Below are 26,235 nucleotides of genomic sequence, written 5' to 3'. Positions count from 1 at the left end.
AAAATTCTCACACACTGCTTCAGTATTGTTTCATGGCCATTTCTTTTTTCTTGGAACTCTTACCTTACATCCTCACAACCTATACTGCATATCTTATAACTGTTCTTTATATTTTTTCTCAGTAGTTCTTCCCCTACTGCCCCGGGGCCTCTTTTCTTCCCACCCCCCCTTTTTTTTTATGGTGGTAAAATAGTTAAAATGTCACATTTACTATGTTAACCATCTTTAAATGTACATTTTATCACAGAGTATCAGCATTTTCTTACCACCCATCTCCATAGCTGTTTTCATGTTATAAAACTGAAAATCTATACTCATTTATCAGTAACTCTTTACTACCCCCTTCTCTAGCCCCTCGAAACCACCTGTCTGCTTTTTCTCCATGATTTTGAATGCTAAAAGAACCTCATACAAGTGGAATCATAGAGTATTTGTATTTTTGTGACTGGCTTGTTGCACTTCATGTAATGTCCTCAAGGTTCATCATGTTTTAGCATATGTTGGAATTTTCTTACTTTGGGGGATGTTACAGGGTATGAATATACTACATTTTGGTCATCCATTCAATCTTTTAATGGATATTTGTGTTGCTTCCACATTTTAGCTGTTTTGAAAAATGCTGTGGACGTAGGTGAACAAATATCTATTGGAGACCTTGCTTTCTCTTCTTTTGGGTATCTACCCAGAAGTGAAATTGCTAGATCGTATGGTAATCCTATTTTTAATTTTCTTATGGAACCACCATACTGTCTTCCACAGTGTTAAGCCATTTTGCATTCCCACCAGTGTTAAGCCATTTTGCGTTCCTACTTTGTCCATATCTTTGCCAACACTTGCTATGTTCTTATCTTAGATTAGCCATCCTAACAGATGTAAGGTGCTATCTCAGTACAGTTTTCATTTGCATTTCCATAATGTCAGTGACGTTGAACAACTTTGCATGTGCCTAGTAGTCAGTTGTATGTCTTCTTTGTAGGAATGTTCATATCCTTTGCCCATTTCTTAACTCTGTTGTTGTTGTTTTTAATTGTTGAGTTTTAGGAGGTCTCTCTATAAAATCTGTTAACCACTTATCGGATATATGATATATGATTTGCAATTATTTCATCTCATTGTATGAACTTTTTTTTTTCTTTGTTGCTTATGCCTCTGGTGTCATATCTAAGAAATCATTACCAAATCTAATGTTGTGTTGCTTTCAACCTATGTTTTCTTCCATAAGTAAATAGTTTTAGGTCTTTTATTTTGGTCTTTGATCCATTTCAAGTTAGTTGTTTTAAAATATTTATTTATTTATTTATTTATTTTAGAGAGGTAGAGAATGCATGAGAGCAGGGATGGGATAGGATGGGTAGAGTGGAAGGGAGAGGGACAAGCAGATTCCATGCTGAGCATGGAGCCTGTTGCAGGCCTCAGTCCCACAACCCATGAGATCACAGTCTGAGTCGAAATCATGAGTTGGGCACTTATTAACCAACTGAGCCACCCAGGCACCCCCTTAGTTTATTTCTTATTATGGAGTTAGATCTTATCTACTGCAGCTTCATTCTTTTGTATGTGGATATGAATTTTCCTGGCACCATTTGTTGAAAAAGCTATCCTTTTTTCCATTAAATGGTTGTGGCTTCCTTGTCAAAAATCATTTAACCATGGATGTGAGGGTGTATTTTTGGGTCTGTATTCTATTCCAGTGGTCTATATGTCTGTCTTTATGCCAGTACCACATTCTTTTGGTGACTGTAGTTTTACAAGATTTTATTTATTTGTTTGAGAGAGAGAGAGAGAGAGCGAGGAAGCAAGCACAAGCAGCAGGGATGGGTAGAAGGAGAGGGAGAAACAGACTCCCTGACAAGGAGGGAACCTGATGCGGAACTTGATCCCAGGACCCTGGGATCATGACCCTAGCTGAAGGCAGCTATTTAACTGACTGAGCCATTTAAGCACCCTGTAGTTTTATAATAAATCTTAAAATCAGGATGTGGTAGTCCTCAAACTTTGTTCTTCTTTTTCAAAATTTGTTTTGGCAGTTGAGAGTCCCAAGAGATCCCGTGACACATATTAGTTATTTCCATATATTGGCTCTTGTGAATCATGGTATATTGAACATGGGAGTACAGATATATCGTCAAGATACTGGTTTCACTGGACCATTTCCTTATACCACACACGAAAATGGACTCAAAATGGATGAAGGACCTCAATGTGAGAAAGGAATCCATCAAAATCCTTGAGGAGAACACAGGCAGCAACCTCTTTGACTTCAACCGCAGCAACTTCTTCCTAGGAACATCGCCAAAGGCAAGGGAAGCAAGAGCAAAAATGAACTATTGGGACTTCATCAAGATCAAAAGCTTTTACACAGCAAAGGAAACAGTTAACAAAACCAAAAGACAATGGACAGAATGAGAGAAGATATTTGCAAATGACATATCAGATAAAGGGCTAGTATCTCAAAATCTATAAAGAGCTTAGCAAACTCAACACCCAAAGAACAAAAAATCCAATCAAGAAATGGGCAGAGGACATGAACAGACATTTCTGCAAAGAAGACATCCAGATGGCCAACAGACACATGAAAAAGTGCTCCATATCACTCGGCATCAGGGAATTATAAATCAAAACCACAATGAGATACCACCTCCCACCAGTCAGAATGGCGAAAATTAACAAGTCAGGAAATAACAGATGCTGGTGAGGATTTAGAGAAAGGGGAACCCTCCTAAACCGTTGGTGGGAATGCAAGCTTGTGCAACCACTCTGGAAAACAGCATGGAGATTCCTCAAAAAGTTGAAAATAGAGCTACCATATGACCCAGCAATTGCACTACTGGGTATTTACCCTAAAGATAAAACGTCGTGATCCGAAGGGGCATGTGCACCTGAATGTTTATAGCAGCAATGTCCACAATAGTCAAACTATGGAAAGAACCTAGATGTCCATCAACAGATGAATGGATCAAGAAGATGTGATATATATATATATATATATATATATATATATATATATATATATACATACATACAGTGGAATACTATGCAGCCATCAAAAGAAATGAAATCTTGCCATTTGTGACAACATGGATGGCACTAGAGGGTATTATGCTTATTAGCGAACTAAGTCAATCAGAGAAAGACAACTATCATATGATCTCCCTGAAATAAGGAAGTGGGGATGCAACGTGAGGGGTTTGGGGAGGTAGGAAAAGAATAAACGAAACCAGATGGGATCGGGAGGGAGACAAACCATAAGAGACTCTTAATGTCACAAAACAAACTGAGGGTGACGGGTGGGGGTGGAGAGGGTGGTGGGGTTATGGACATTGGGGAGGATGTGTGTTATGGTGAGTGCTGTGAAGTGTGTAAACCTGGCAATTCATAGGCCTGTACCCCTGGGGCTAATAATACATTATATGTTTATTAAAAAAAAAAAGATAACAGTTTGATTTTCCTTGCATATTACGCAGAAGTGAAATTTCTGGATGAGGTGGTAGTTCTGTTTTTAATATCTTGAGGAACCTCCATACTGCTTTCCATAGAAGTTGAACCAATTTACATTCCCACCAACAGTGTAAAAAGTTCCCTTTTCTCCATATGCTCATGTACACTTGTTATCTTTCCTTTTTCTCTTTTTTGTTAAAAGATTTTATGTATGTATTTGAGAGAGACTATGGGAGAGAGCATGGTGGGGGGAGCAGAAAGAGAAGCGGTCAGGGAGCCTGACATGGCACTCAATCCCAGGACTCCAGGATCATAACCAGAGCTGAAGGCAGACACTTAGCCAACTCAGCCCCCCAGGTACCCCTCTTTTCTCTTTTTTTTAACGTTAAAAGAAAAAAAAAGAAAAACCTACCAGATTTATTTATTTATTTTGAAAGAGAGAGAGAGAGAGCGCGCGCATGTGAGAGCATGTGAATGCACAGTTGCATTGGGGGAGGGGTAGAGGGAGTAAATCTTCAGGCATACTCCTTACTGGACATGGAACCTGATGCAGAGCTCAGTTTCATGACCCTGAGATCATGACCAGAGCTGAAACCAAGAGTCCGATTTCCAACCAGCTGAGCCACCCAGGTGCCCCATCTTTTCTCTTTTTGATGATAACCATCTAACAGGTGTGAGGTGGTATCTCTGTGGTTTTGATTTGCATTTTTCTGATGATTAGTGATGTTGAACACCTTTTCATGTATCTATTCACTATTTGGATGTGTTCCTTGAAAAAATGCCTATTGAGGTCATTCTGCCCATTTAATTGACTTGGTTTTTGTAGGGTTTTTGTTTCCCTTTTTTTAAATTTTTTTTTTATTTTTTGGCTTTTAAAGTTTTCATTTTAATTCCAGTAAGTTAACGTAACAATGGTATATTGATTTCAGGTATGCAGTATAGTGATTCAGCAATTCCATACATCATCCAGTGCTCATCATGACATTTGCACTCCTTAATAATCCTACCACCTCTTTAACCCCTCTCCCACCCCCCTGTTCTGTGGTAACAATCAGTTCTCTATATTTAAGAGTCTGGGTTTTTTTTTGTTTGTTTGGTTGGTTCTTTGTAAATAGACTCCTTATGCAATGTGGAACCCAATGTGGGGTTTAAACTCACAAACCTGAGTTTGAGCTGAGATCAAGAGTCAGGCACTTAACTGACTGAGCTACCCAGATGCCTTAATAGCCTGTTTTTTTTGTCTTTTTCCCCCCCTTTGCTTGTTTATTTTGTATATTCCACATGAGTGAAATCATATGGTGTTTGTCTTTCTCTAACTGACTTATTTTCATTTAGCCTTTTACCCTCTAGATCCATCCACATTGTTGCAAATGACAAAATGTCACTTTTTCATGGCTGAGTAGTATTTTTGTCACCTGCACGCGCGTGTGTGTGTTTGTGTGTATACACACTTCTTTTTCCATTCATCTATTGATGGACACTTGGGTTGCTTCCATGTTTTGGCTTTTACAAATAATGCTGCAATAAATAGGGTGTTTATCTCTTCAAATTAGTGTTTTTGTATTCTTTGGGTAAATACTCAGTAGTGGAATTACTGGATCATATGGTAATTCTGTTTTTAATATTTTGAGGAGCCTCCATACCATGTTCCATAGTGGCTGCACTAAAAGTTTGCATTCCCACAAGCAGTGCACAAATGTTCCTTTTCCTCTATATTCTTGGCAACACTTGTTTCTTCTGTTGTTGATTTTAGCTAGTCTGACAGGAGTGAGGTGATACCTCACTCTGGTTTTTAAAAAAATATTTTTTAAGATTTTATTTATTAATTTGACAGAGAAAGATCACAAGTAGGCAGAGAGGTAGGCAGAGAGAGTGGGGGAAGCAGGCTCCCCACCGAGCAGAGAGCCCGATGCTGGGCTTTACCCTAGGACCTGAGACTATGACCTGAGCCAAAGGCAGAGGCCCAACCCACCGAGCCACCCAGGTGTCCCCCTCATTCTGGTTTTGATTTGCATTTTCCCGATTAGTGATGTTGAGCACTTTTCCTGTACCTGTAAGTCATCTCTATGTCTTCTTTCGAAAAACACCTTTTCAGATCTTGTGCCTATTTTTAAATCAGATTTTTTTTTAATTGTAGGAGCTCTTTAAATTTGACAAAATACAACAGCTTTTTGTGATAAAAGCCCTCAACAAATTGGGTTGAGAAGGAACTTAACTTCAACTTAAGAAAGGCAGTATATGACAAACCCACAGCTAACATATTGAACACTGAAAGGTTGAAATCTTTTCCTTTGTAATGAGGAAGAGGACTCACAGGGGTGCTCACTCTAAACAGTCTTTCACTAAATAGTACTGGGAGTTTCACGTAGAGCAATTAGGAAAGACAAAGAAATATAAAGCATCCAAAAAGGAAAGAAAGAAGGAAAATTATTATTATCTGGAAATCATATGATCTTATATAATGATAATCCTAAAGACTCAATCAAAAAGTTATTGGAACTGATGAACAAATTCAGCAGAGCTGCAGGAAATAAACTGAATATACAGAATTGATCATACATGTTTCTATACATCAGCAATGAATTACCTGAAAAGGAAATAAAGATAATTATTCCATTCAGAATAGCACAAGAACAAGAAAATATGTAGGAATAAATTTAACGAAGGTTATGAAAGATCTGTACAATGAAAACTTTGTCTTTGATGAAAGATACATAAGAAGACACACAAATGAAAAAATATCCTGTGTTCATGGATCAGAACAATAAATATCATTTAAATGTTTATGCTACCCAAAGCTATCTGTACTTTCCTTGCAATACATATAAAAATTCCATTCACATTTTTCACATGAAAATTTTTCACAGAAAAAGAAGTGTTAAAATTTGTATAGAACTACAAAAGAACCGGAGAAAGAAGAGCTAAGCTCGAAGAATTCCACTTCCTGATATAAAATTACATAGTTATATTAAAACAGTGTATTCTGTCATTAAAATAGAACATATAGACCAGTGGCACAAATACTTCATAGGAACTAGTTTATTGCTATGCATTTCTCTCTTAGAAATAAATGTTTTTTGCTATATTCTGTAAGGTTTGGTATGTTGTGTTTCCATTTTTGTTTGTTTCAAGATGTTTTAAAATTTTTCTTTGTTGACCCATTGGTTTTACAGGAGCATGTTGTTTAATCCCCATGCATTTTTTTTTAAAGATTTTATTTATTTATCAGAGGGAGTGGGGGAGAGCGAGCACAGGCAGACAGAATGGCAGGCAGAGGCAGAGGGAGAAGCAGGCTCCCTGCTGAGCACGGAGCCCGATGTGGGACTCGATCCCAGGACGCTGGGATCATGACCCGAGCCGAAGGCAGCTGCTTGACCAACTGAGCCACCCAAGCGTCCCTCCCCATGCATTTTTTAATTTCCCAGTATTCTTCTTGTAATTGTGAGTTGCTTAGCATTATGGTCAGAAAATATGCTCAATATGATTTTAGTCTTCTTAAATTTATTATGACTTGTGGCCTAATGTGATCTCTCCTGGAGAATGTTCCATGTGTGCTTGAGAATAATATGTATCCTGCTGCAATTGAATGGAATATTCTGTAAATGTCTTTTAAAATTCATTTTCTTTAAGTCCAGTGTTTCCTCATTTATTTTCTGTCTGGGTGGTCTGTCCATTGTTTATAGTGGGATGTTCAAATCCCCTACTCTTACTGTATTGCTGTGTATTTTCCCCTTCAGTTCTGTTCACATTTGCTTTATATATTTAGGTGCATAACTAGTTAGAAATGAATTGGTCTTGTATCATTATATTATTCTCTTCTTTGTCTCGTTATGGTTTTTGGCTTAAACTGTATTTTGTTTGGTAGTATAACTATTCCTGCTTTCTTTTGCTCCCATTTTCATAGAGTATCTTTTCCCATCAACTTTGCTTCAGTTTGTGTGTGTCCCAAAATCTGAAGTAAACAATAAAGTTGTTTTTGGTTTTTTGTGGGTTTTTTTTGTATTTTGAGGGGGATTTTTTGCCATTTTGTTTCTTTGATTACATTACACTTAAAGTTGTTACTGACAGATATGGGTTTACTATTGCCATTTTGTTTTCTGAGTGTTATCCTTTCTTTCTCTCTTGTCCTCTTCCTTTGTGATTTGATCATTTTCTATAGCAGTGTGCTTAGGTTGTTTTTTTTTTCTTTTCACCTTTTGTGTATTTGGTATAGGTTTCTGCTTTGTAATTACCATGGGGCTTACATAACACTGTTAAACAGTGTATTTTAGGCTACTCACAGTTCAACTTCTAATGTATACAAAAGCTCTACATTTGTTTGCCCCCAGTGTTTTATGTTTTTAATATCACAGTTTGTATATTTTTACATTGTTTATCCAGTTACAGATCATTGTAATTCTTTTAATACTTTTTAAAAATCTTCATGCTAGAGTTAGAAGTGATTTATCCACCACCATTACAAAATTAGAACATTCTTTTTTTCCTTTAACATTTATTTATTTATTTGTCAGAGAGAGAGGGCACTAATAAGTGGAGCGGTAGGCTGGGGGAGAAGCAGGCTCAAGGAGCCCAATGCTGGACTCGATCCCAGAATCCTGGCATCATGACCTGTGCTGAAAGCAGACACTTAACTGACTGAGCCACACAGGTCTCCCCCAAAATTAGAGCATTCTGAAGTTAACTATACATTTACCTTTACCAGTGAGTTTTACATTTTTGTTTTCCTGATACTGGTGTCTTTCGGTTTTAGGTTCAGGAATTATCATCTTCTTCTTCTTCTTCTTCTTCTTCTTCTTTTTTTAAGTAAGTTCATTTATTTAAGTAATCTCTACATCCAATATGTGATTCAAACTTAGGACCCCAAGATCAAGAGCCACATGCCGTACTGACTGAGTCAGCCTGGCTCTTCAGGCTCAGGAATTACCTTTAAAATTTCTTGTAAGATTGATCTAGAGTTGATGAATTCCTTCAGCTTTTGGTTTTCCTGGAAAACTCTGAAGTGTCTCAATATGTGCTGCTTTGAATTCATTTTGTTTAGAACTCTTGGAGCTTCCTGCATCTGCATGTCTGTTTCTTTCCCCAGATTAGGAATGTTTTCAGTCATCAATTCTTTGAATAAGTGTTCTCCCTCATTCTTTCTCCTTCTGGGACCCCAGTGATGCACATTTGGGTCCATTTGATGCTGTAAGTCCCTTAAGCTATCTTCATTCTTTTTCATTCTCTTTTCTTTTTGTTCCTCTAATTAGGGAGTTTCCTTAATTTTGCTGCCCTCAAAATTGGCTTTTTATTTAACGAGACTGGTATCATTGGGCCTGGAATTTCATCGAACTTCAAGAAGTCATCTTATGATAGATTGTTATTATGGATGGCCCGTAATTCACTAGGTGAAAAAGAGAGGGAGTTCCTAACATAAAGGACAGCTGTTGGGGTACAAATTAGCTTTTATTAATCACATCTAGAGAGAAAGTGTGCCAGACACTAATTTATTTACGAAATCTTTCTGCCTGCTGCCTTTTCCAGGGTCTGGCTACAGTTAGCATTCATTCAAAGCCTGTGTAAGATTTCTATTATCAGGGCCCACAGGGATTCACTGTCTCTTGCGTTCACTTGGCCCCAAGATATTATAGCCTTGATTTTCTTTAGGCATTATACCAAAATTGAACCATAGAACTGGTTTCAGGACCAGCAGTTTTATTGAAGAGAACTGACTTGACATCATGAAGTTCAAGAATGTTTTAAGTAAATGATTGAATGCAACTATTATAATTCTCTTCGTAAATCTTTTCCCCAACCTAACCATTTCGGTCCTACACTTTGCTGTATATCTTGGCTTCTGAGCCTTTGTTACCTTAGATCCTGTATTCTAAACCCTTTATAGTTTGCTAGCATTCTAACCACTCAGGGGCGCCTCTATGGCTTAGTCAATAAGTGTCTGCCTTTGGCTCAGGTCATGATCCCAGGGTCCTGGGATTGAGCCTCACACCGGGCTCCCTGCTCAGAGGGAAGCCTGCTTCTCCCTCTCCAACTCCCCCTGCTTGTGTTCCCTCTCTTGCTTTGTCGCTCTCTGTCAAATAAATAAATAAAATCATTAAAAAAAAAAAAAAAAGAAAAGAATATAACCACTTAAAAGGAGGCAGCTTTATATAATTTAATATGGTGCAGTCTCCAATATACATTGTTAAGTGAAAAAAAGTAAAATATGTACTGCACAGTGTGTCTATATTAAACTTTAATATTGGGGAATGCAAAAAGTCTATTATATTCTTTGGCCTGTTGTTTTAAACTAAAACTAATAATATTCAGCAACATAATTTAGGGACTTTTAACAACCCAGGAATCTGAGGAGTCTGGAAATTACTGACTTTTAACATGTTGTCTTTCTATCTTTATCTTGTATAGGATTGACTTAACTTTTTATTTCAGAAAAACATCTTTTGCAGTAGCTATATCTTATATCCTAAACATAGCAAACTGAATGTTTTTATTGCTGTTGTTCAAAAGAACAAGAATACAGATGTCCTAAATAAAGTTTTTTCTTCTGTAGCCAGTATTATCCAGCAGGTAGTTGTAATATAATAAAAAATGCCTTTGAGTTAAGACTCGTAGCTGAGTTTTAAAGCTGCTAAAGGGTTGAAAAGCTCCTTAGTGTATTTGCCACATACCAAATATTTTGATAAAATCTCTGAAGTCAGCACTCAGATTTTAATGCAAATTAGCACTGAAAGATTTCCTGTCATGTATAGTTACAAATTAGCAGTCCTTTCATTGTTACTGAATGTACATCTGGTAGTGGGATTAAGACCATCACAATTGCTGTTGTCAGTGACCTCAAAATGACCAATTAGCCAGGACTGGCAGTTATGGTGTTAGTACAACTAATATGGCAAATTAAAAACATTTTTTCATAATATTAGCAAATGACTTTTAGACATTGAACTATTAGATATTTAGATCATATTGCTTTGACACATTTCCCACCAGTTATTTATAAGATATTATTTATTTTTGCCACCTCAATATCTAGAATTCAGGTACGAGAGAAATCTTTGCACCAGAATACTATGTAGTCAGTGTTCTGATAAAAAAGATGTCTCTCATTCTTATATTTGGAAAAGAGTATTATATAGAAGGTATAGTGTTTTGTATGTTCCATGCACAGAATCACAACTTGGATGCCAGGTTAAAAAATGGGCATATTAATATACTCTTTTAGTAAAATGTGTACCATATTCTATTTTGTTACTATTCAAGTATTATTCAAGTATTGTGTTCTTCCCAGCTCTGCTTTTTCCTAAATATGGTGTTTGTAAAATATTAATCTAATAGTCAAAAGTAAAAGTCTTCTTGCTTCAGACTTGTTAACCGTTTGCATGATATGTAATTTTATTTTTTAATACTATTACTTAATATATTTTGTGTTTGAAAGACTATTACCTATTTAAACCTATGAATTTCCGATTCTGCTTTGTTTTGGGATTTAAGAAATTGCATCAAAGTAAAAACTTTAAAATCAGTCCCTTTTTAAAAATTTGGTATTTAAGAATCTATAGGCTGCCCTGTTCTTGTATAACACTTCTCATTTTTGTTTTTTTAAATGATTTAAAAAATTAGGAAATTATTTGCAGAAAACTCTGAACAAAAGTTACACAAGCATTGCCTCAACTGAAGTATGAATAGTATATTGGAGGGGAAAGGTTCATAAGTTTTTGAAATTCAAGTTTATATCTAATATAAAAAAATTCAGTTATGGAAAGAATATATAATAGTATATTTCCAGAAATAAGATAGAAAATAAATGAAAATGAGAATTGCTTAATACAGTAATAATCTGTATTTCTAATTTTAGGTGATGGAATATGAGAATAGAATTAGAGCATATTCTACACCAGACAAAATCTTCCGATATTTTGCCACCTTGAAAGTAATCAATGAACCTGGTGAATCTGAAGTGTTCATGACTCCACAAGATTTTGTGCGATCCATAACACCAAATGAAAAACAACCAGAACGTAAGTGCTAAAGTGAAAATTGAGATTATGATATTAGTTTTGTTATATTCTGTTTTGTTTCTTTCTTTGTATTGCCTAGCCATTGTAGTTACATGCAGTAATTATACTCATTGTGTAGGGACTGAATATCAGGCACTATTCCAGTGTTTAGGAGTACAGAGGAGGAGTCAACAGTCAATGAGCCTATCCTCAACCAGAGTACTGGGTTGAGGAGATTGTACCCAGGTGTTATCTACTAGAAAAATTTAAAGACATATACTTGTTGCCACTGGGCCAAGGGAGCACAGATGGGATAACCTCCACACAGACCAAAAAGCCTGGAAGGGAGGAAACTGAGAAGGAAGACATTTCAAGGAATAGGAGCTTTGAAGGGCCACTGCACACACCTACCTGGAAATCCAGAGTATGCCCAGGGCCAGAGATGTTTGGAAAAGACATGAGTGGGCTTGTACCCCTTGTTGATCTTTGTGTTCCATGTGAGGAGGTAGTGAAAGTTAAAGCAGAGTCGTAGGAGGAGCTAAAAATCAAAGGAGGTTCCCAGCTTAGAGCCAGTCTGCAAATGTTAGGAGATATTGGGGTGTTTTTTTGTTTTGTTTTGTTTTGTTTCGTTTTCATTCTTTTCGTCTCCAATATTTAAAGAAGTCTCTGTCATGTCACTTGCTGACTGTGTGGATAATAGAATAGAAATTTCAGTAGTGGCACATGACAGAGAACACAATCTTTGCAAAAATATTTTGGAAAAAAATTACTGAACATTGATGACTGCAGTCCTTAACAAGATACATAAATCAAACAGTGGAAATAGGGAGAATTGGTTTTAATGACCACATTGTAATATTCAAATATCCAGTTCTAATAAATTATATGACATACCAATAATCAGGAATAAATGACCCATCAACAGAAAGAAAAAGAAATTAACAGAAACTATCCCTGAGGAAGCCCAAGCATTGCATTTACTAATCAAAGACTTAAAATCAACTGCCTTGAACATGCTCAAAGAACTAGATGAAACCGTTGACAGAGAACTGTAGGAAACAAGGTAAACAATGTGTTTAATATAGAATACCCGTTAAGGAATAGAAATTACAAAAAAGGAACCAAATAAGAATTCTTGAGCTTGAAAGGTACAGTAGCTGAAATAGAAGAATTCACTGGAACTGTTCAACAGTAGGTTTTGAACAGGGAGATAGATTAATCACAGAATTTAGATTGATTGGTACTGTCTAGTCAGAGGAGCAGAATTCAAAAAGAGTGAATAAAAATGAACATAAGCTAAAATATATGAGAGGCACCATCAAGTATACCAACCAATGTTTAATGGGAGTCTAAGAAAGAGAAATTAAGACATTTCCAGATAATCAAAAGTGGAGAAAGTTTCTTGTTTGTGGTTCTTCTATACAAGAAATGCTAAGTAGAGTTCTTTAGGCTGAAATGAAAGGATGCTAGACAGTAACTTGATGCCATACAAAGAAATTAAAAAACAATAAAGACCATGTGGCGCCTGGATGGCTCAGTGGGTTAAAGCCTCTGCCTTTGGCTCAGGTCATGATGGGATCGAACCCGCGTTGGGCTCTCTGCTCAACAGGGAGCCTGCTTCCCTCTTTCTTTCTGCCTGCCTCTCTGCCTACTTGTGATCTCTCTCTTTCTCTATCAAATAAATAAATAAAATCTTAAAATAATAATAATAATAATAAAGACCAGTAAAGGTAACTATGCAAGGAAATATAAAAGCCAGTATGCTTTATTTTTTGTTTGTAACTCCCTTTGGCTTCATTTATGATTTAAAACACAAATTCATAAAATAACAGTTATAAGTATGTTACTGTTGAAGCAAACTACATTGTTTTCAATTTAAGATGTTATAATCCCCAAGTTAACCACTAAGAAAATAACTTTGAAATATACAGAAAAGGAAAATGAGGAGAAAATAGGAATGGTACACTAGAAAAAAATAAACACAAAAGGGCAAGATCGGAGGATTCAAGGGACAAAAAATATGTAAGACATACAGAAAACAAATTACAACATGGCCAAAGCAGATCCTTTCTTATCAGAGTCACTTTCAAGATGGCGGAGAAGTAGCAGGCTGAGACTACTTCAGCTAGCAGGAGATCAGCTAGATAGCTTATCTAAAGATTGCAAACACCTGCAAATCCATCGGCAGATTGAAGAGAAGAAGAACAGCAATTCTAGAAACAGAAAAACAACCACTTTCTGAAAGGTAGGACTGGTGGAGAAGTGAATCCAAAGCGACGGGAAGATAGACCCCGGGGGAAGGGGCCGGCTCCCGGCAAGTGGCAGAGCAACGGAGCACAAAATCAGGACTTTTAAAAGTCTGTTCCACTGAGGGACATCGCTCCAGAGGCTAAACCGGGGTGAAGCCCACGCGGATTCAGCGTGGCCTCAGGTCCCGCAGGGTGACAGAAGGATCGGGGGTGTCTGAGTGTTGCAGAGTTTGCAGGTACTAGAACGGGAAAGCCGGCTACAGAGACAGAGTCAACAGTAAGCTCACAGCTGGGGGTTACCTTGCACCGGTCGAAGGCTCGGTGAGCTTGGAGCGCAGCCGGAGGTCAGGCAGACGGGAGTTACTGGGCGCTGTTCTCTGAGGGCGCACTGAGGAGTGGGGCCCCGGGCTCTCGGCTCCTCCCAGCCGGAGACCAGGAGACCGGCATTTGTATTCCCGTCCTCCAGAACTCTACAGAAAGCACTCAGGGAACAAAAGCTCCTGAAAGCAAAGCCGAGCGGATTACTCAGCCCGGCCCCTGGTAAGGGCGGTGCAATTCTACCTGGGGCAAAGACACTTGAGAAGCACCACACGAGGCCCCTCACCCAGAAGATCAACAAGAAATCCAGCCAAGACCAAGTTCACCTACCAAGGAGTGCAGTTTCAATACCAAGGAGAGCAGCAGAATTCCAGAGGAGGAGAAAGCAAAGCACGGAACTCATGGCTTTCTCCCTGTGATATTTTAGTCTTGCAGTTAATTTAATTTTTTTCTTTTTCATTTTTTTTCTCTTCTTCTGCAAAATTTTTTTTAACTTTTACCCTTTACTTTTTTAACTAGTTTAATATATATATTTTTTCTTTTTTATACTTTTCTTTATTCATTTTCTTTTTTTAATTCTTTTCATTTTTTTTTCTTTTTTTCTTTCTTTCTTTTTGAACCTCTTTTTATCCCCTTTCTCCCCCCTCACGATTTGGGATCTCTTCTAATTTGGTTAAAGCATATTTTCCTGGGGTTGTTGCCACCCTTTTAGTATTTTACTTGCTCCTTCATATACTCTTATCTGGACAAAATGACAAGGCGGAAAAATTCACCACAAAAAAAAAGAACAAGAGGCAGTACCGAAGGCTAGGGACCTAATCAATACAGACATTGGTAATATGTCAGATCTAGAGTTCAGAATGACAATTCTCAAGGTTCTAGCCAGGCTCGAAAAAGGCATGGAAGATATTAGAGAAACCCTCTCGGGAGATATAAAAGCCCTTTCTGGAGAAATAAAAGAACTAAAATCTAACCAAGTTGAAATAAAAAAAGCTATTGATGAGGAGCAATCAAAAATGGAGGCTCTCACTGCTAGGATAAATGAGGCAGAAGAAAGAATTAGCGATATAGAAGACCAAATGACAGAGAATAAAGAAGCTGAGCAAAAGAGGGACAAACAGCTACTGGACCACGAGGGGAGAATTCGAGAGATAAGTGACACTATAAGATGAAACAACATTAGAATAATTGGGATTCCAGAAGGAGAAGAAAGAGAGAGGGGAGCAGAAGGTATACTGGAGAGAATTATTGGGGAGAATTACCCCAATATGGCAAAGGAAACGAGCATCAAAATTCAGGAGGTTCAGGGGCGCCTGGGTGGCTCAGTGGGTTAAGCCGCTGCCTTCGGCTCGGGTCATGATCTCAGGGTCCTGGGATCAAGTCCCGCATCGGGCTCTCTGCTCAGCAGGGAGCCTGCTTCCTCCTCTCTCTCTCTCTCTCTCTGCCTGCCTCTCTGCCTACTTGTGATTTCTCTCTGTCAAATAAATAAATAAATAAATCTTTAAAAAAAAAATTCAGGAGGTTCAGAGAACGCCCCTCAAAATCAATAAGAATAGGTCCACACCTCGTCACCTAATAGTAAAATTTACAAGTCTTAGTGACAAAGAGAAAATCCTGAAAGCACCCCGGGAAAACAAGTCTGTAACATACAATGGTAAAAATATTAGATTGGCAGCTGACTTATCCACAGAGACCTGGCAGGCCAGAAAGAGCTGGCATGATATTTTCAGAGCACTAAATGAGAAAAACATGCAGCCAAGAATACTATATCCAGCTAGGCTATCATTGAAAATTGAAGGAGAGATTAAAAGCTTCCAGGACAAACAAAAACTGAAAGAATTTGCAAACACCAAACCAGCTCTACAGGAAATCTTGAAAGGGGTCCTCTAAGCAAAGAGAGAGCCTACAAGTGGTAGATCAGAAAGGAACGGAGACAATATAATGTAACAGTCACCTTACAGGCAATACAGTGGCACTAAATTCATATCTCTCAATAGTTACCCTGAATGTTAATGGGCGAAATGCCCCAATCAAAAGACACAGGGTATCAGAATGGATAAAAAAACAAAACCCATCTATATGTTGCCTCCAAGAAACACATTTTAAGCCCGAAGACACCTCCAGATTTAAAGTGAGGGGGTGGAAAAGAATTTACCATGCTAATGGACATCAGAAGAAAGCAGGAGTGGCAATCCTTATATCAGATCAATTAGATTTTAAGCCAAAGACTATAATAAGAGATGAGGAAGGACACTATATCATACTCAAAGGGTCTGTCCAACAAGAAGATCTAACAATTTTAAATATCTATGCCCCCAACGTGGGAGCAGCCAACTATATAAACCAATTAATAACAAAATCAAAGAAACACATTAACAATAATACAATAATAGTAGGGGACTTTAACACTCCCCTCACTGAAATGGACAGATCATCCAAGCAAAAGATCAACAAGGAAATAAAGGCCTTAAATGACACAGTGGACCAGATGGACATCACAGATATATTCAGAACATTTCATCCCAAAGCAACAGAATACACATTCTTCTCTAGTACACATGGAACATTCTCCAGAATAGATCACATCCTCGGTCCTAAATCAGGACTCAACCGGTATCAAAAGATTGGGATCATTCCCTGCATATTTTCAGACCACAATGCTCTGAAGCTAGAACTCAACCACAAGAGGAAGTTTGGAAAGAACCCAAATACATGGAGACTAAACAGCATCCTTCTAAAGAATGAATGGGTCAACCGGGAAATTAAAGAAGAGTTGAAAAAAATCATGGAAGCAAATGATAATGAAAATACAACGGTTCAAAATCTGTGGGACACAACAAAGGCAGTCCTGAGAGGAAAATATATAGTGATACAAGCCTTTCTCAAGAAACAAGAAAGGTCTCAGGTACACAACCTAACCCTACACCTAAAGGAGCTAGAGAAAGAACAAGAAAGAAACCCTAAGCCCAGCAGGAGAAGAGAAATCATAAAGATCAGAGCAGAAATCAATGAAATAGAAACCAAAAAAACAATAGAACAAATCAACGAAACTAGGAGCTGGTTCTTCGAAAGAATTAATAAAATTGATAAACCCCTGGCCAGACTTATCAAAAAGAAAAGAGAAAGGACCCAAATAAATAAAACCATGAATGAAAGAGGAGAGATCACAACTAACACCAAAGAAATACAAACTATTATAAGAACATCTATGAGCAACTCTACGCCAACAAATTTGACAATCTGGAAGAAATGGATGCATTCCTAGAACCATATAAACTACCAGAACTGATCCAGGAAGAAATAGAAAGCCTGAACAGACCCATAACCAGTAAGGAGATTGAAACAGTCATAAAAAATCTCCAAACAAACAAAAGCCCAGGGCCAGACGGCTTCCCAGGGGAATTCTACCAAACATTTAAAGAAGAACTAATTCCTATTCTCCTGAAACTGTTCCAAAAAATAGAAATGGAAGGAAAACTTCCAAACTCATTTTATGAGGCCAGCATCACCTTGATCCCAAAACCAGACAAGGATCCCATCAAAAAAGAGAGCTATAGACCAATATCCTTGATGAACACAGATGCGAAAATTCTCACCAAAACACTAGCCAATAGGATTCAACAGTACATTAAAAGGATTATTCACCACGACCAAGTGGGATTTATTCCAGGGCTGCAAGGTTGGTTCAACATCCGCACATCAATTAATGTGATACAACACATCAATAAAAGAAAGAACAAGAACCATATGATACTCTCAATGGATGCTGAAAAAGCATTTGACAAAGTACAGCATCCCTTCCTGATCAAAACTCTTCAAAGTGTAGGGATAGAGGGCACATACCTCAATATCATCAAAGCCATCTATGAAAAACCCACCACAAATATCATTCTCAATGGAGAAAAACTGAAAGCTTTTCCTCTAAGGTCAGGAACACGGCAGGGATGTCCATTATCACCACTGCTATTCAACACAGTACTAGAAATCCTAGCCTCAGCAATCAGAGAACAAAAGGAAATTAAAGGCATCCAAATCAGCAAAGAAGAAGTCAAATTATCACTCTTTGCAGATGATATGATACTATATGTGGAAAACCCAAAAGACTCCACTCCAAAACTGCTAGAACTTGTACAGGAATTCAGTAAAGTGTCAGGATATAAAATCAATGCACAGAAATCAGTTGCATTTCTCTACACCAACAATAAGACAGAAGAAAGAGAAATTAAGGAGTCAATCCCATTTACAATTGTACCCCAAACCATAAGATATCTAGGAATAAACCTAACCAAAGAGGTTAAGAATCTATACTCAGAAAACTATAAAGTACTCATGAAAGAAATTGAGGAAGACACAAAGAAATGGAAAAATGTTCCATGTTCCTGGATTGGAAGAATAAATATTGTAAACATGTCTATGCTACCTAAAGCAATCCACACATTTAATGCAATTGCTATCTTTTTCAAAGAAATGGAACAAATAATTCTAAAATTTATATGGAACCAGAAAAGACCTCGAATAGCCAAAGGGATATTGAAAAAGAAAGCCAACGTTGGTGGCATCACAATTCCGGACTTCAAGCTCTGTTACAAGGTGTCATCATCAAGACAGCATGGTACTGGCACAAAAACAGACACATAGATCAATGGAACAGAATAGAAAGCCCAGAAATAGACCCTCAACTCTATGGTCAACTAATCTTCGACAAAGCAGGAAAGAATGCCCATTGGAAAAAGACAGCCTCTTCAATAAATGGTGTTGGGAAAATTGGACAGCCACATGCAGAAAAATGAAATTGGACCATTTCCTTACAGCACACACAAAAATGGACTCAAAATGGATGAAGGACCTCAATGTGCGAAAGGAATCCATCAAAATCATTGAGGAGAACACAGGCAGCAACCTCTTCGACCTCAGCCGCAGCAACATCTTCCTATGAACATCGCCAAAGGCAAAGGAAGCAAGGACAAAAATGAACTATTGGGATTTCATCAAGATCAAAAGCTTTTGCACAGCAAAGGAAACAGTTAACAAAATCAAAAGACACCTGACAGAATGGGAGAAGATATTTGCAAATGACATATCAGATAAAGGACTAGTGTCCAAAATCTATAAAGAACTTAGCAAACTCAACACCCAAAGAAAAATAATCCAATCAAGAAATGGGCAGAGGACATGAACAGACATTTCTGCAAAGAAGACATCCAGATGGCCAACAGACACATGAAAAAGTGCTCCATATCACTCGGCATCAGGGAAATACAAATCAAAACCACAATGAGATATCACCTCACACCAGTCAGAATGGCTAAAATCAACAAGTCAGGAAATGACAGGTGCTGGTGAGGATGCGGAGAAAGGGGAATCCTCCTACACTGTTGGTGGGAATGCAAGCTGGTGCAACCACTCTGGAGAACAGCATGGAGGTTCCTCAAAATGTTGAAAATAGAACTGCCCTATGACCCAGCAATTGCACTACTGGGTATTTACCCCAAAGATACAAACATGGTGATCCAAAGGAGTACGTGCACCCGAATGTTTATAGCAGCAATGTCCACAATAGCCAAACTATGGAAAGAATCTAGATGTCCATCAACGGATGAATGGATTAAGAAGATGTGGTATATATGGGGCGCCTGGGTGGCTCAGTGGGTTAAGCCGCTGCCTTCGGCTCAGGTCATGATCTCAGGGTCCTGGGATTGAGTCCTGTATCAGGCTCTCTGCTCAGCGGGGAGCCTGCTTCCCTATCTCTCTCTCTCTCTCTCTGGCTGCCTCTCCATCTACTTGTGATTTCTGTCAAATTAATAAATAAAAAATCTTAAAAAAAAAAAAAGAAGAAGTGGTATACATACACAATGGAATACTATGCAGCCATCAAAAGAAATGAAATCTTGCCATTTGCAACAACATGGGTCGAACTAGAGCGTATCATGCTTAGTGAAATAATAAGTCAAACGGAGAAAGACAACTATCATATGATCTCCCTGATATGAGGAAGTGGTGATGCAACATGGGGGCTTAAGTGGGTAGGAGAAGAATAAATGAAACAAGATGGGATTGGGAGGGAGACAAACCATTAGTGACTCTTAATCTCACAAAACAAACTGAGGGTTGCTGGGGGGAGGGGGGTTGGGAGAAGGAGGGTGGGGTTATGGACATTGGGGAGGGCATGTGCTTTGGTGAGTGCTGTGAAGTATGTAAACCTGGCAATTCACAGACCTGTACCTCTGGGGATAAAAATATATGTTTATAAAAAATAAAAAATTTAAAAAAAAAGTCACTTTCAAGTGAGTTAAACTCAGTAGTTAAAAAGAGAGTGAGAGGAGAAATACGATTTAACTTTTTGTCTACAGGGGACTTACTTTAGATCCAGAGACACAAGTATGTTGAAAATGAAAGTGTACAAATAGTAACCAAAAGAGAGCTGAGGTGATGTTACTCATACCAGAAAAAATAGATTTTTCTATGAAATTTTTACACAAGAGCAAGCCATGGATAAAAGGGCCAGTTCATCAAGAAGATATAACCATCATCAATACATACCAAATGACAGACCCCAAAATATATGAAAGAAACATTGACAGAATTGAAGTGAGAAATAGGTCTTCAATAATAGTTGGGAGATGGGTGCCTGCTGGCTTAGTTGGTTAAGCATCCAACTCTTGCTTTTGGCTTAGGTCGTGATCTTATGGGTGATGAGATGGAACCCTGCATCAGGCTTTGTGCTCAGCAGGAAGTCTGCTTGAGGTTCTCTCCTCTCCCTCTGTGCCTCCCCCCTGCTCTCCTCTCACTCTCTCTCAAATAAATTAATCATTTTTAATGCTAAAAATGGTTAAATAAAATAATAATAATAATAGTTGTGTGACTTCCGTCCTGCCATTTCAATAATGGATAGAATGTTTAGACAGAAGGTTAGTGAAGAAAGAGGATTTAATGCTATAAACCAGTTAGACCAAAGATATTTACAAAACATTCCACTCAAGAGCAGCAGAATTAATAGTGTTCTCGAGTGCAAATCAGATAGTCTCCAGAACAGACCATATAAACCATATGTTAGGTATTAAAATGAATCTTAAATTTTAAAAGATTAAAATCATACCAAGTATCTGTTCTGATTACAATAGAATGAAACTATCCATCAATAACAGAAGGATAACTAAACAATGACAAATATGTGGAAAGTAAACCACCAATGGATTGGAGAAGAAATCACGAGAGAAGTTAGAAAATACTTTGAGATAAATGAAAGAGCAAACAGTATTTACCAAAATGTATGTGGTCCTCCAATACCAGGGAAACTTAAAAATAAATATATACACCAAAATTTAAACAGAAGAACGATCTCATATCAGTTTCCTAAAAACTGGTGTTTGAATTAAAAAGAAAAGCAAACAAAACAAAAACCAAAGGTAGTAAAATAAGGAAATAATGAATGTTAATACAGCAATAAATGAAATGGAAAATAGAAAAACAAGAGAGAGAATCAATAAAACAAAAAGTTCATTCTTTGAAAAGAATAGCAAAAATGAGAAACCTTTAGCTAGTCCAGGAAAAAAGAAAGAGAAACAAAATAACTAAAATCAGAAATGCAGGTGGGGACATTACTACCTACTTAAAGAAATGAAAAGGATTATAAGAGAATACTATGAAGAATTTTATACCAACAAACTAGATTTTACCTAGATAAATATGGATAGAGTACTAGAAACATACGAACTATCAGAACCCCCCCTTTTTTTTTAATTTATTAGAGAGCACATGCACTCTCTCACAAGTAGGGGTGGAGGAGTGGGGGTCAGAGGGAGAGGGAGAAGCAGACTCTCTTCAGCAGGGAGTCCCATACATGACTTCATCCCAGGACCCTGGGATTATGACCTAATCTGAAGGTAGATGCCTAACCTATTGAGCCATCCAGGTGCCCCAAATACCAGAACTCTTCCAATTCAACAAAAAGATAACTCAATTAACAAATGGGCAAAGGACTTGAATAAACATTTCTCCAAATAAATATGCAAAGGGCCAGTAAGCACATGAAAACATGCTTAATTTATTAATCATGAGGGAAATACAAATCAAAACCTTGATATAGGGGCACCTGGGTGGCTCAGTGGGTTAAAGCCTCTGCCTTCCGCTCAGGTCATGATCACGGGGTCCTGGGATCGAGCCCCGTGTTGGGCTCTCTGCTTGGCAGGGAGCCTGCTTCTTCCTTTCTCTCTGCCTGCCTCTCTGCCTACTTATGTGATCTCTGTTAAATAATAAATAAAATCTTTAAACAAACAAACAAAAAAAAACCTTGTTATACCACCGCACACCCACCAGATTGGCTATAATCTAAAAACAAGTGTCAGTAAATACATGTAGAAATTAACTTGTTGCTGGTGAGAACGTAAAATAATGGTGCAAACACTGTGGAAAGCAATTTGGACATTTCTCAGAAACTTAAACGTAGAATTAACCATTTGACCCAGCACTACTAATATACGCCAGAATGAATTGAAAACAGGGCTCAGATGAGTACTTATATATGAATATACACAGCAACATTGTTAAATACCCCAATTGCTGCTTAAGAGCTGAATGGATAAACAGATTATAGTATATACATACAGTGGAGTATTTTTCAGTGTGGATGAACCTTGACAACATCCTGCTAAGTGAAACAAGCTAAACACAAAATGCCACATACCATATGATTTTATTTACATGAAATATCTAATATAGGTAAATCCATAGAGATAGAAGGTGGGTTGTTAGTTGCCAGCAGCTGGGTTGGGGGAATGAGAACTGATTGCTAAATTGCTATGGGGGTTTCTTTTTTGGAGCGGTGAAAATGTTTTGGAACTAGATAGAGAGGTAGTTACACAACACTGTGAATGTATTAAATGTCACTGAACCGCACACTTTGAAATGGGTATTTTATTTTAATTGAATTTCACCTCAGTTTTTAAAGGGGGAAAAAGGTGCGTGTGCAGTCAGTCCTTATTTGCAGATTTTGTGTTTGCAAGGTGACACACTTGCTCAGATGTGCTTATAACCCCACAATCAGTACCTGCACGGCTTTTGGCGTCATCTGCAGATACGCGCAGAATGGCGAAAATTTGAGTCACCCCTTACATATGTTGCCTGCTAAAGTCAAGCAAGCTAAAGCTCTACCTTTTTGTTTCAGCTTTCATTCTTTTTTTTTCCTTAAGATTTTATATATTTATTTGCAAGAGAGACAATGAGAGAGAGAGCATGAGAAGGGGGAGGGTCAGAGGGAGAAGCAGACTCCTGCTGAGCAGGGAGCCCAATTCGGGACTCAATGCCATGACTCCAGGATCATGGCCTGAGCCAAAGGCAGTTGCTTAACCAACTGAGTCACCCAGGCGCCCCTCAGCTTTCATTCTTCAAACATGTGTCCTTGGAGGGAGGGCAGGAGAGAAAAGGGAGAGAGAATAAAATGTCTTTAAACAGAAACGCACGAAAAACAAGGTTTTCTATATATTGATCGGCTAACAAAAATGTTGTGACCAGACTCTCAAGGAACCTTACCCTGTATTTCCCCTAGGAGAAATTGGTCAGTATTTAGCAATTAATTTTTTGTGGCTATTTTATAGAACATAAGTACCACAATTAGCAAGAAATGATGATATAATGTCTTGACTGGCTTTAAAACAATATGGAGTGTGGAGAAGAAATAAGAAGGTGATAAATAAATAGGGTTGACAATGTGTTGAGAATTGTTGAAGCTAAGTGATGAGTGTATATATAGGTTGATTATATTATTTTGTGTATTTTAATATTTGAAAGCTTCCATAACAAAAAAATGTAAGCATACAGATTTCTCACACCTTCTTGAGGGGTGATAGTTCTACCTAGAGTTTTTGTTTGTCCTAAAAATGTGTTAACGTTAATAAATATGAATGAAACATTATAAATTCCCTGGTGTTACGAAGTGTAACACCTTTCTGGTTCCCAACCTCATACTGCTATTTCATGTGTTTGTATTTTTTTTTTTAAGATTTTATTTATTTATTTGACAGAGAGAGACACAGAGATAGAAGGAACACAAGCATAGGGAGCAGGAGAGAGAGAAGCAGGCTTCCCACTGAGCAGGGAGCCTGATGTGGGGCCTCGATCTCAGGACGCTGAGATCATGCCTGAGCTGAAGGCAACTGCCTAATGACTGAGCCACCCAAGTGCCCTCTCATGTTTTTAATTTTTTTATTTAAGATTTTATTTCTTTATTTGTCAGAGAGAGAGAGAGCACAAGCAGGCAAAGTGGCAGGCAGAAGCAGAGAGAGAAGCAGGCTTCCCATTGAGCAAGGAGCCCAATGTGGGACTCCCATGATGCTGGGATCATGACCTGAGCTGAAGGCAGCAGCCTAACCAACTGAGCCATCCAGGTATCCCCACGTTTGTAATTTGACCATATAATTTACTCACTCTGAGTAAAGCCCTTTCCCTCTCAAATACATGATGATTATTATTCATTTTTCAAAATCCAACTTAAAGACTCAAATGCCACTCCTTATGATGCTTTCCTTAAACATATCCTCTAAAAGAGTAGTTTCGTTTTTAGATCCTACTCCTGTACAAAATATGTCACAGAGCATCTCTGCTGCTGTAGCACGTGGTCTCTGTAGGGGCCCAAGCGACTGTACTGGCATCTGCACTCTATGGAGGTACGATGGAGTTTACTCTTTGTTGATGTGGTGGATAAATATTCTCTTTTCCACAGTTTTGGGTGGTCAGTTCTGAGACACAAACTACATGGTTTCTTGGATGAGCCAAAGAGAAGTGAGCCCTAGTTGTCTAGAGCAGTAATCAGCTCAGTAACACACCCTTGAATTGGCTTTCCCTCCTTTCTTGTTTGCCTTTTCTTGATCCTCTTACCCTGGTTCCCTACTTTTTAGGAAACCCAATCTAGACATCATTTATTTGTGGAAAAAACACAAGTCATTTATATTCTAAAATTTCCCACGTTTTGGATTTTATGGATTGTCTCCCTATGGTATTATTTAATATGTTCTTCCATTCTTTGCATTTCACCCATGTAGAACATACATAGAAAGCAACTGAAAGAGACTATACCAAATGTATTCTCTAAATGCTGAAGTTATAAGGAATTATTTTATTCTTTCTTATATGTTCCTTTATTTTGTAATAGACTGCAAACACATTTATTCAACAAGTATTGATTGACCTCTGCTATGAGTTAGACACTATTCTATGTGGAAGGGATGCAGTAATGAATAAAATAGACAAAACCCCCTGCTTTTACAGAGTATACGGTCTTTTATAATCAGAAAGAAGGTATATAAAGCTTCTACTAATTGCTTTGAATTTTAAATTAAGAACCTTTTAAATTACTTTTAGCTCCTTGTTTTATGAGATACGGAAAGAGAGATTAAAGAAGGTTTCTGTTTTAAGATGGAGAAAAAAGGATTGTAAAATATTTTCCTGGTTTTTGTGATAGTGTAAAATATTTTTGTAACTGTCAAATTATTTCTGAGTCTAATTTATATTAGTAACTTTAAATAAGAATGTGACAGTGAAAATGAAGCAATACTCTAGGCATGTCACTAAAGATCATTTGGTCATTTGAGGAAGCTTTTTTTTTCCCTTTAGAAATTATATATTTTAATCAGTTCTACACGTTTTGATATTTCACTTTGTAATCTTTTGGTTTTTAATTATTAAAACAAAATTGTTACATGAACAGAATAGTTACTAAATGTTTAATATGTCATGCACATTTCTGGTTTTCATAAAAAGCCAGAATAATGAATAATTGCTTTTCTTTTGAGATGATGATCATGAGGGAAAATTATAATATATTAAAATGAGATTCATTTGGAAAGTTTGGCTTCATTTCTGTTTGCTCATGAACAAGAATTTCCACAAATGTTAATGCAGCAGAAGTAAAATGTATATTATTCTTATATGGGTTGAAATAAAGAAAAGAATAAGGCTTTTTTTTTATAGTTTGAATTTCTATCATCAGATGGCTGGACTCTAGCCAGTAGTTCATATTTCAACTTTGTTGTGTCATGTCTTTCACACATACCATATCCCAGGATACCTAACAGATCTAAATTTATAAGTTTTAGTTTTAGAACAGTTTAAAAATAATCAAAAAGCATACAAAGTCCTAAAAGTAAGCAGTTCTTTTCCCCAAAGATTTTATTTTAGAGAGAGATTGCAGGCAAGTGGTGGAGAGGGGGCAAAAGGGGAGCGAGAGAATCTTCAAGCAGACTCGCCAC

The 26,235-nt window shown here is 37.6% G+C and overlaps 1 protein-coding gene across 2 annotated transcripts in view; it reads left to right on the top strand.

Moving 5' to 3' along the window:
* Nucleotides 1-26,235, top strand: part of MICU1 (mitochondrial calcium uptake 1) — a 246,333-nt gene that overhangs the window by 68,678 nt on the left and 151,420 nt on the right. For both annotated transcript variants that reach the window (XM_059397702.1, XM_059397703.1), the window contains one exon: nt 11,285-11,447. In XM_059397702.1, the coding sequence (XP_059253685.1) occupies nt 11,285-11,447 (163 nt within the window). The remainder of the gene's footprint in view (nt 1-11,284; nt 11,448-26,235) is intronic.

The sequence above is a fragment of the Mustela nigripes genome, chromosome 4 (assembly GCF_022355385.1).
Source record: "Mustela nigripes isolate SB6536 chromosome 4, MUSNIG.SB6536, whole genome shotgun sequence".
NCBI lineage: Eukaryota > Metazoa > Chordata > Mammalia > Carnivora > Mustelidae > Mustela > Mustela nigripes.
This window is presented reverse-complemented; position numbering and strand designations above follow the sequence as displayed.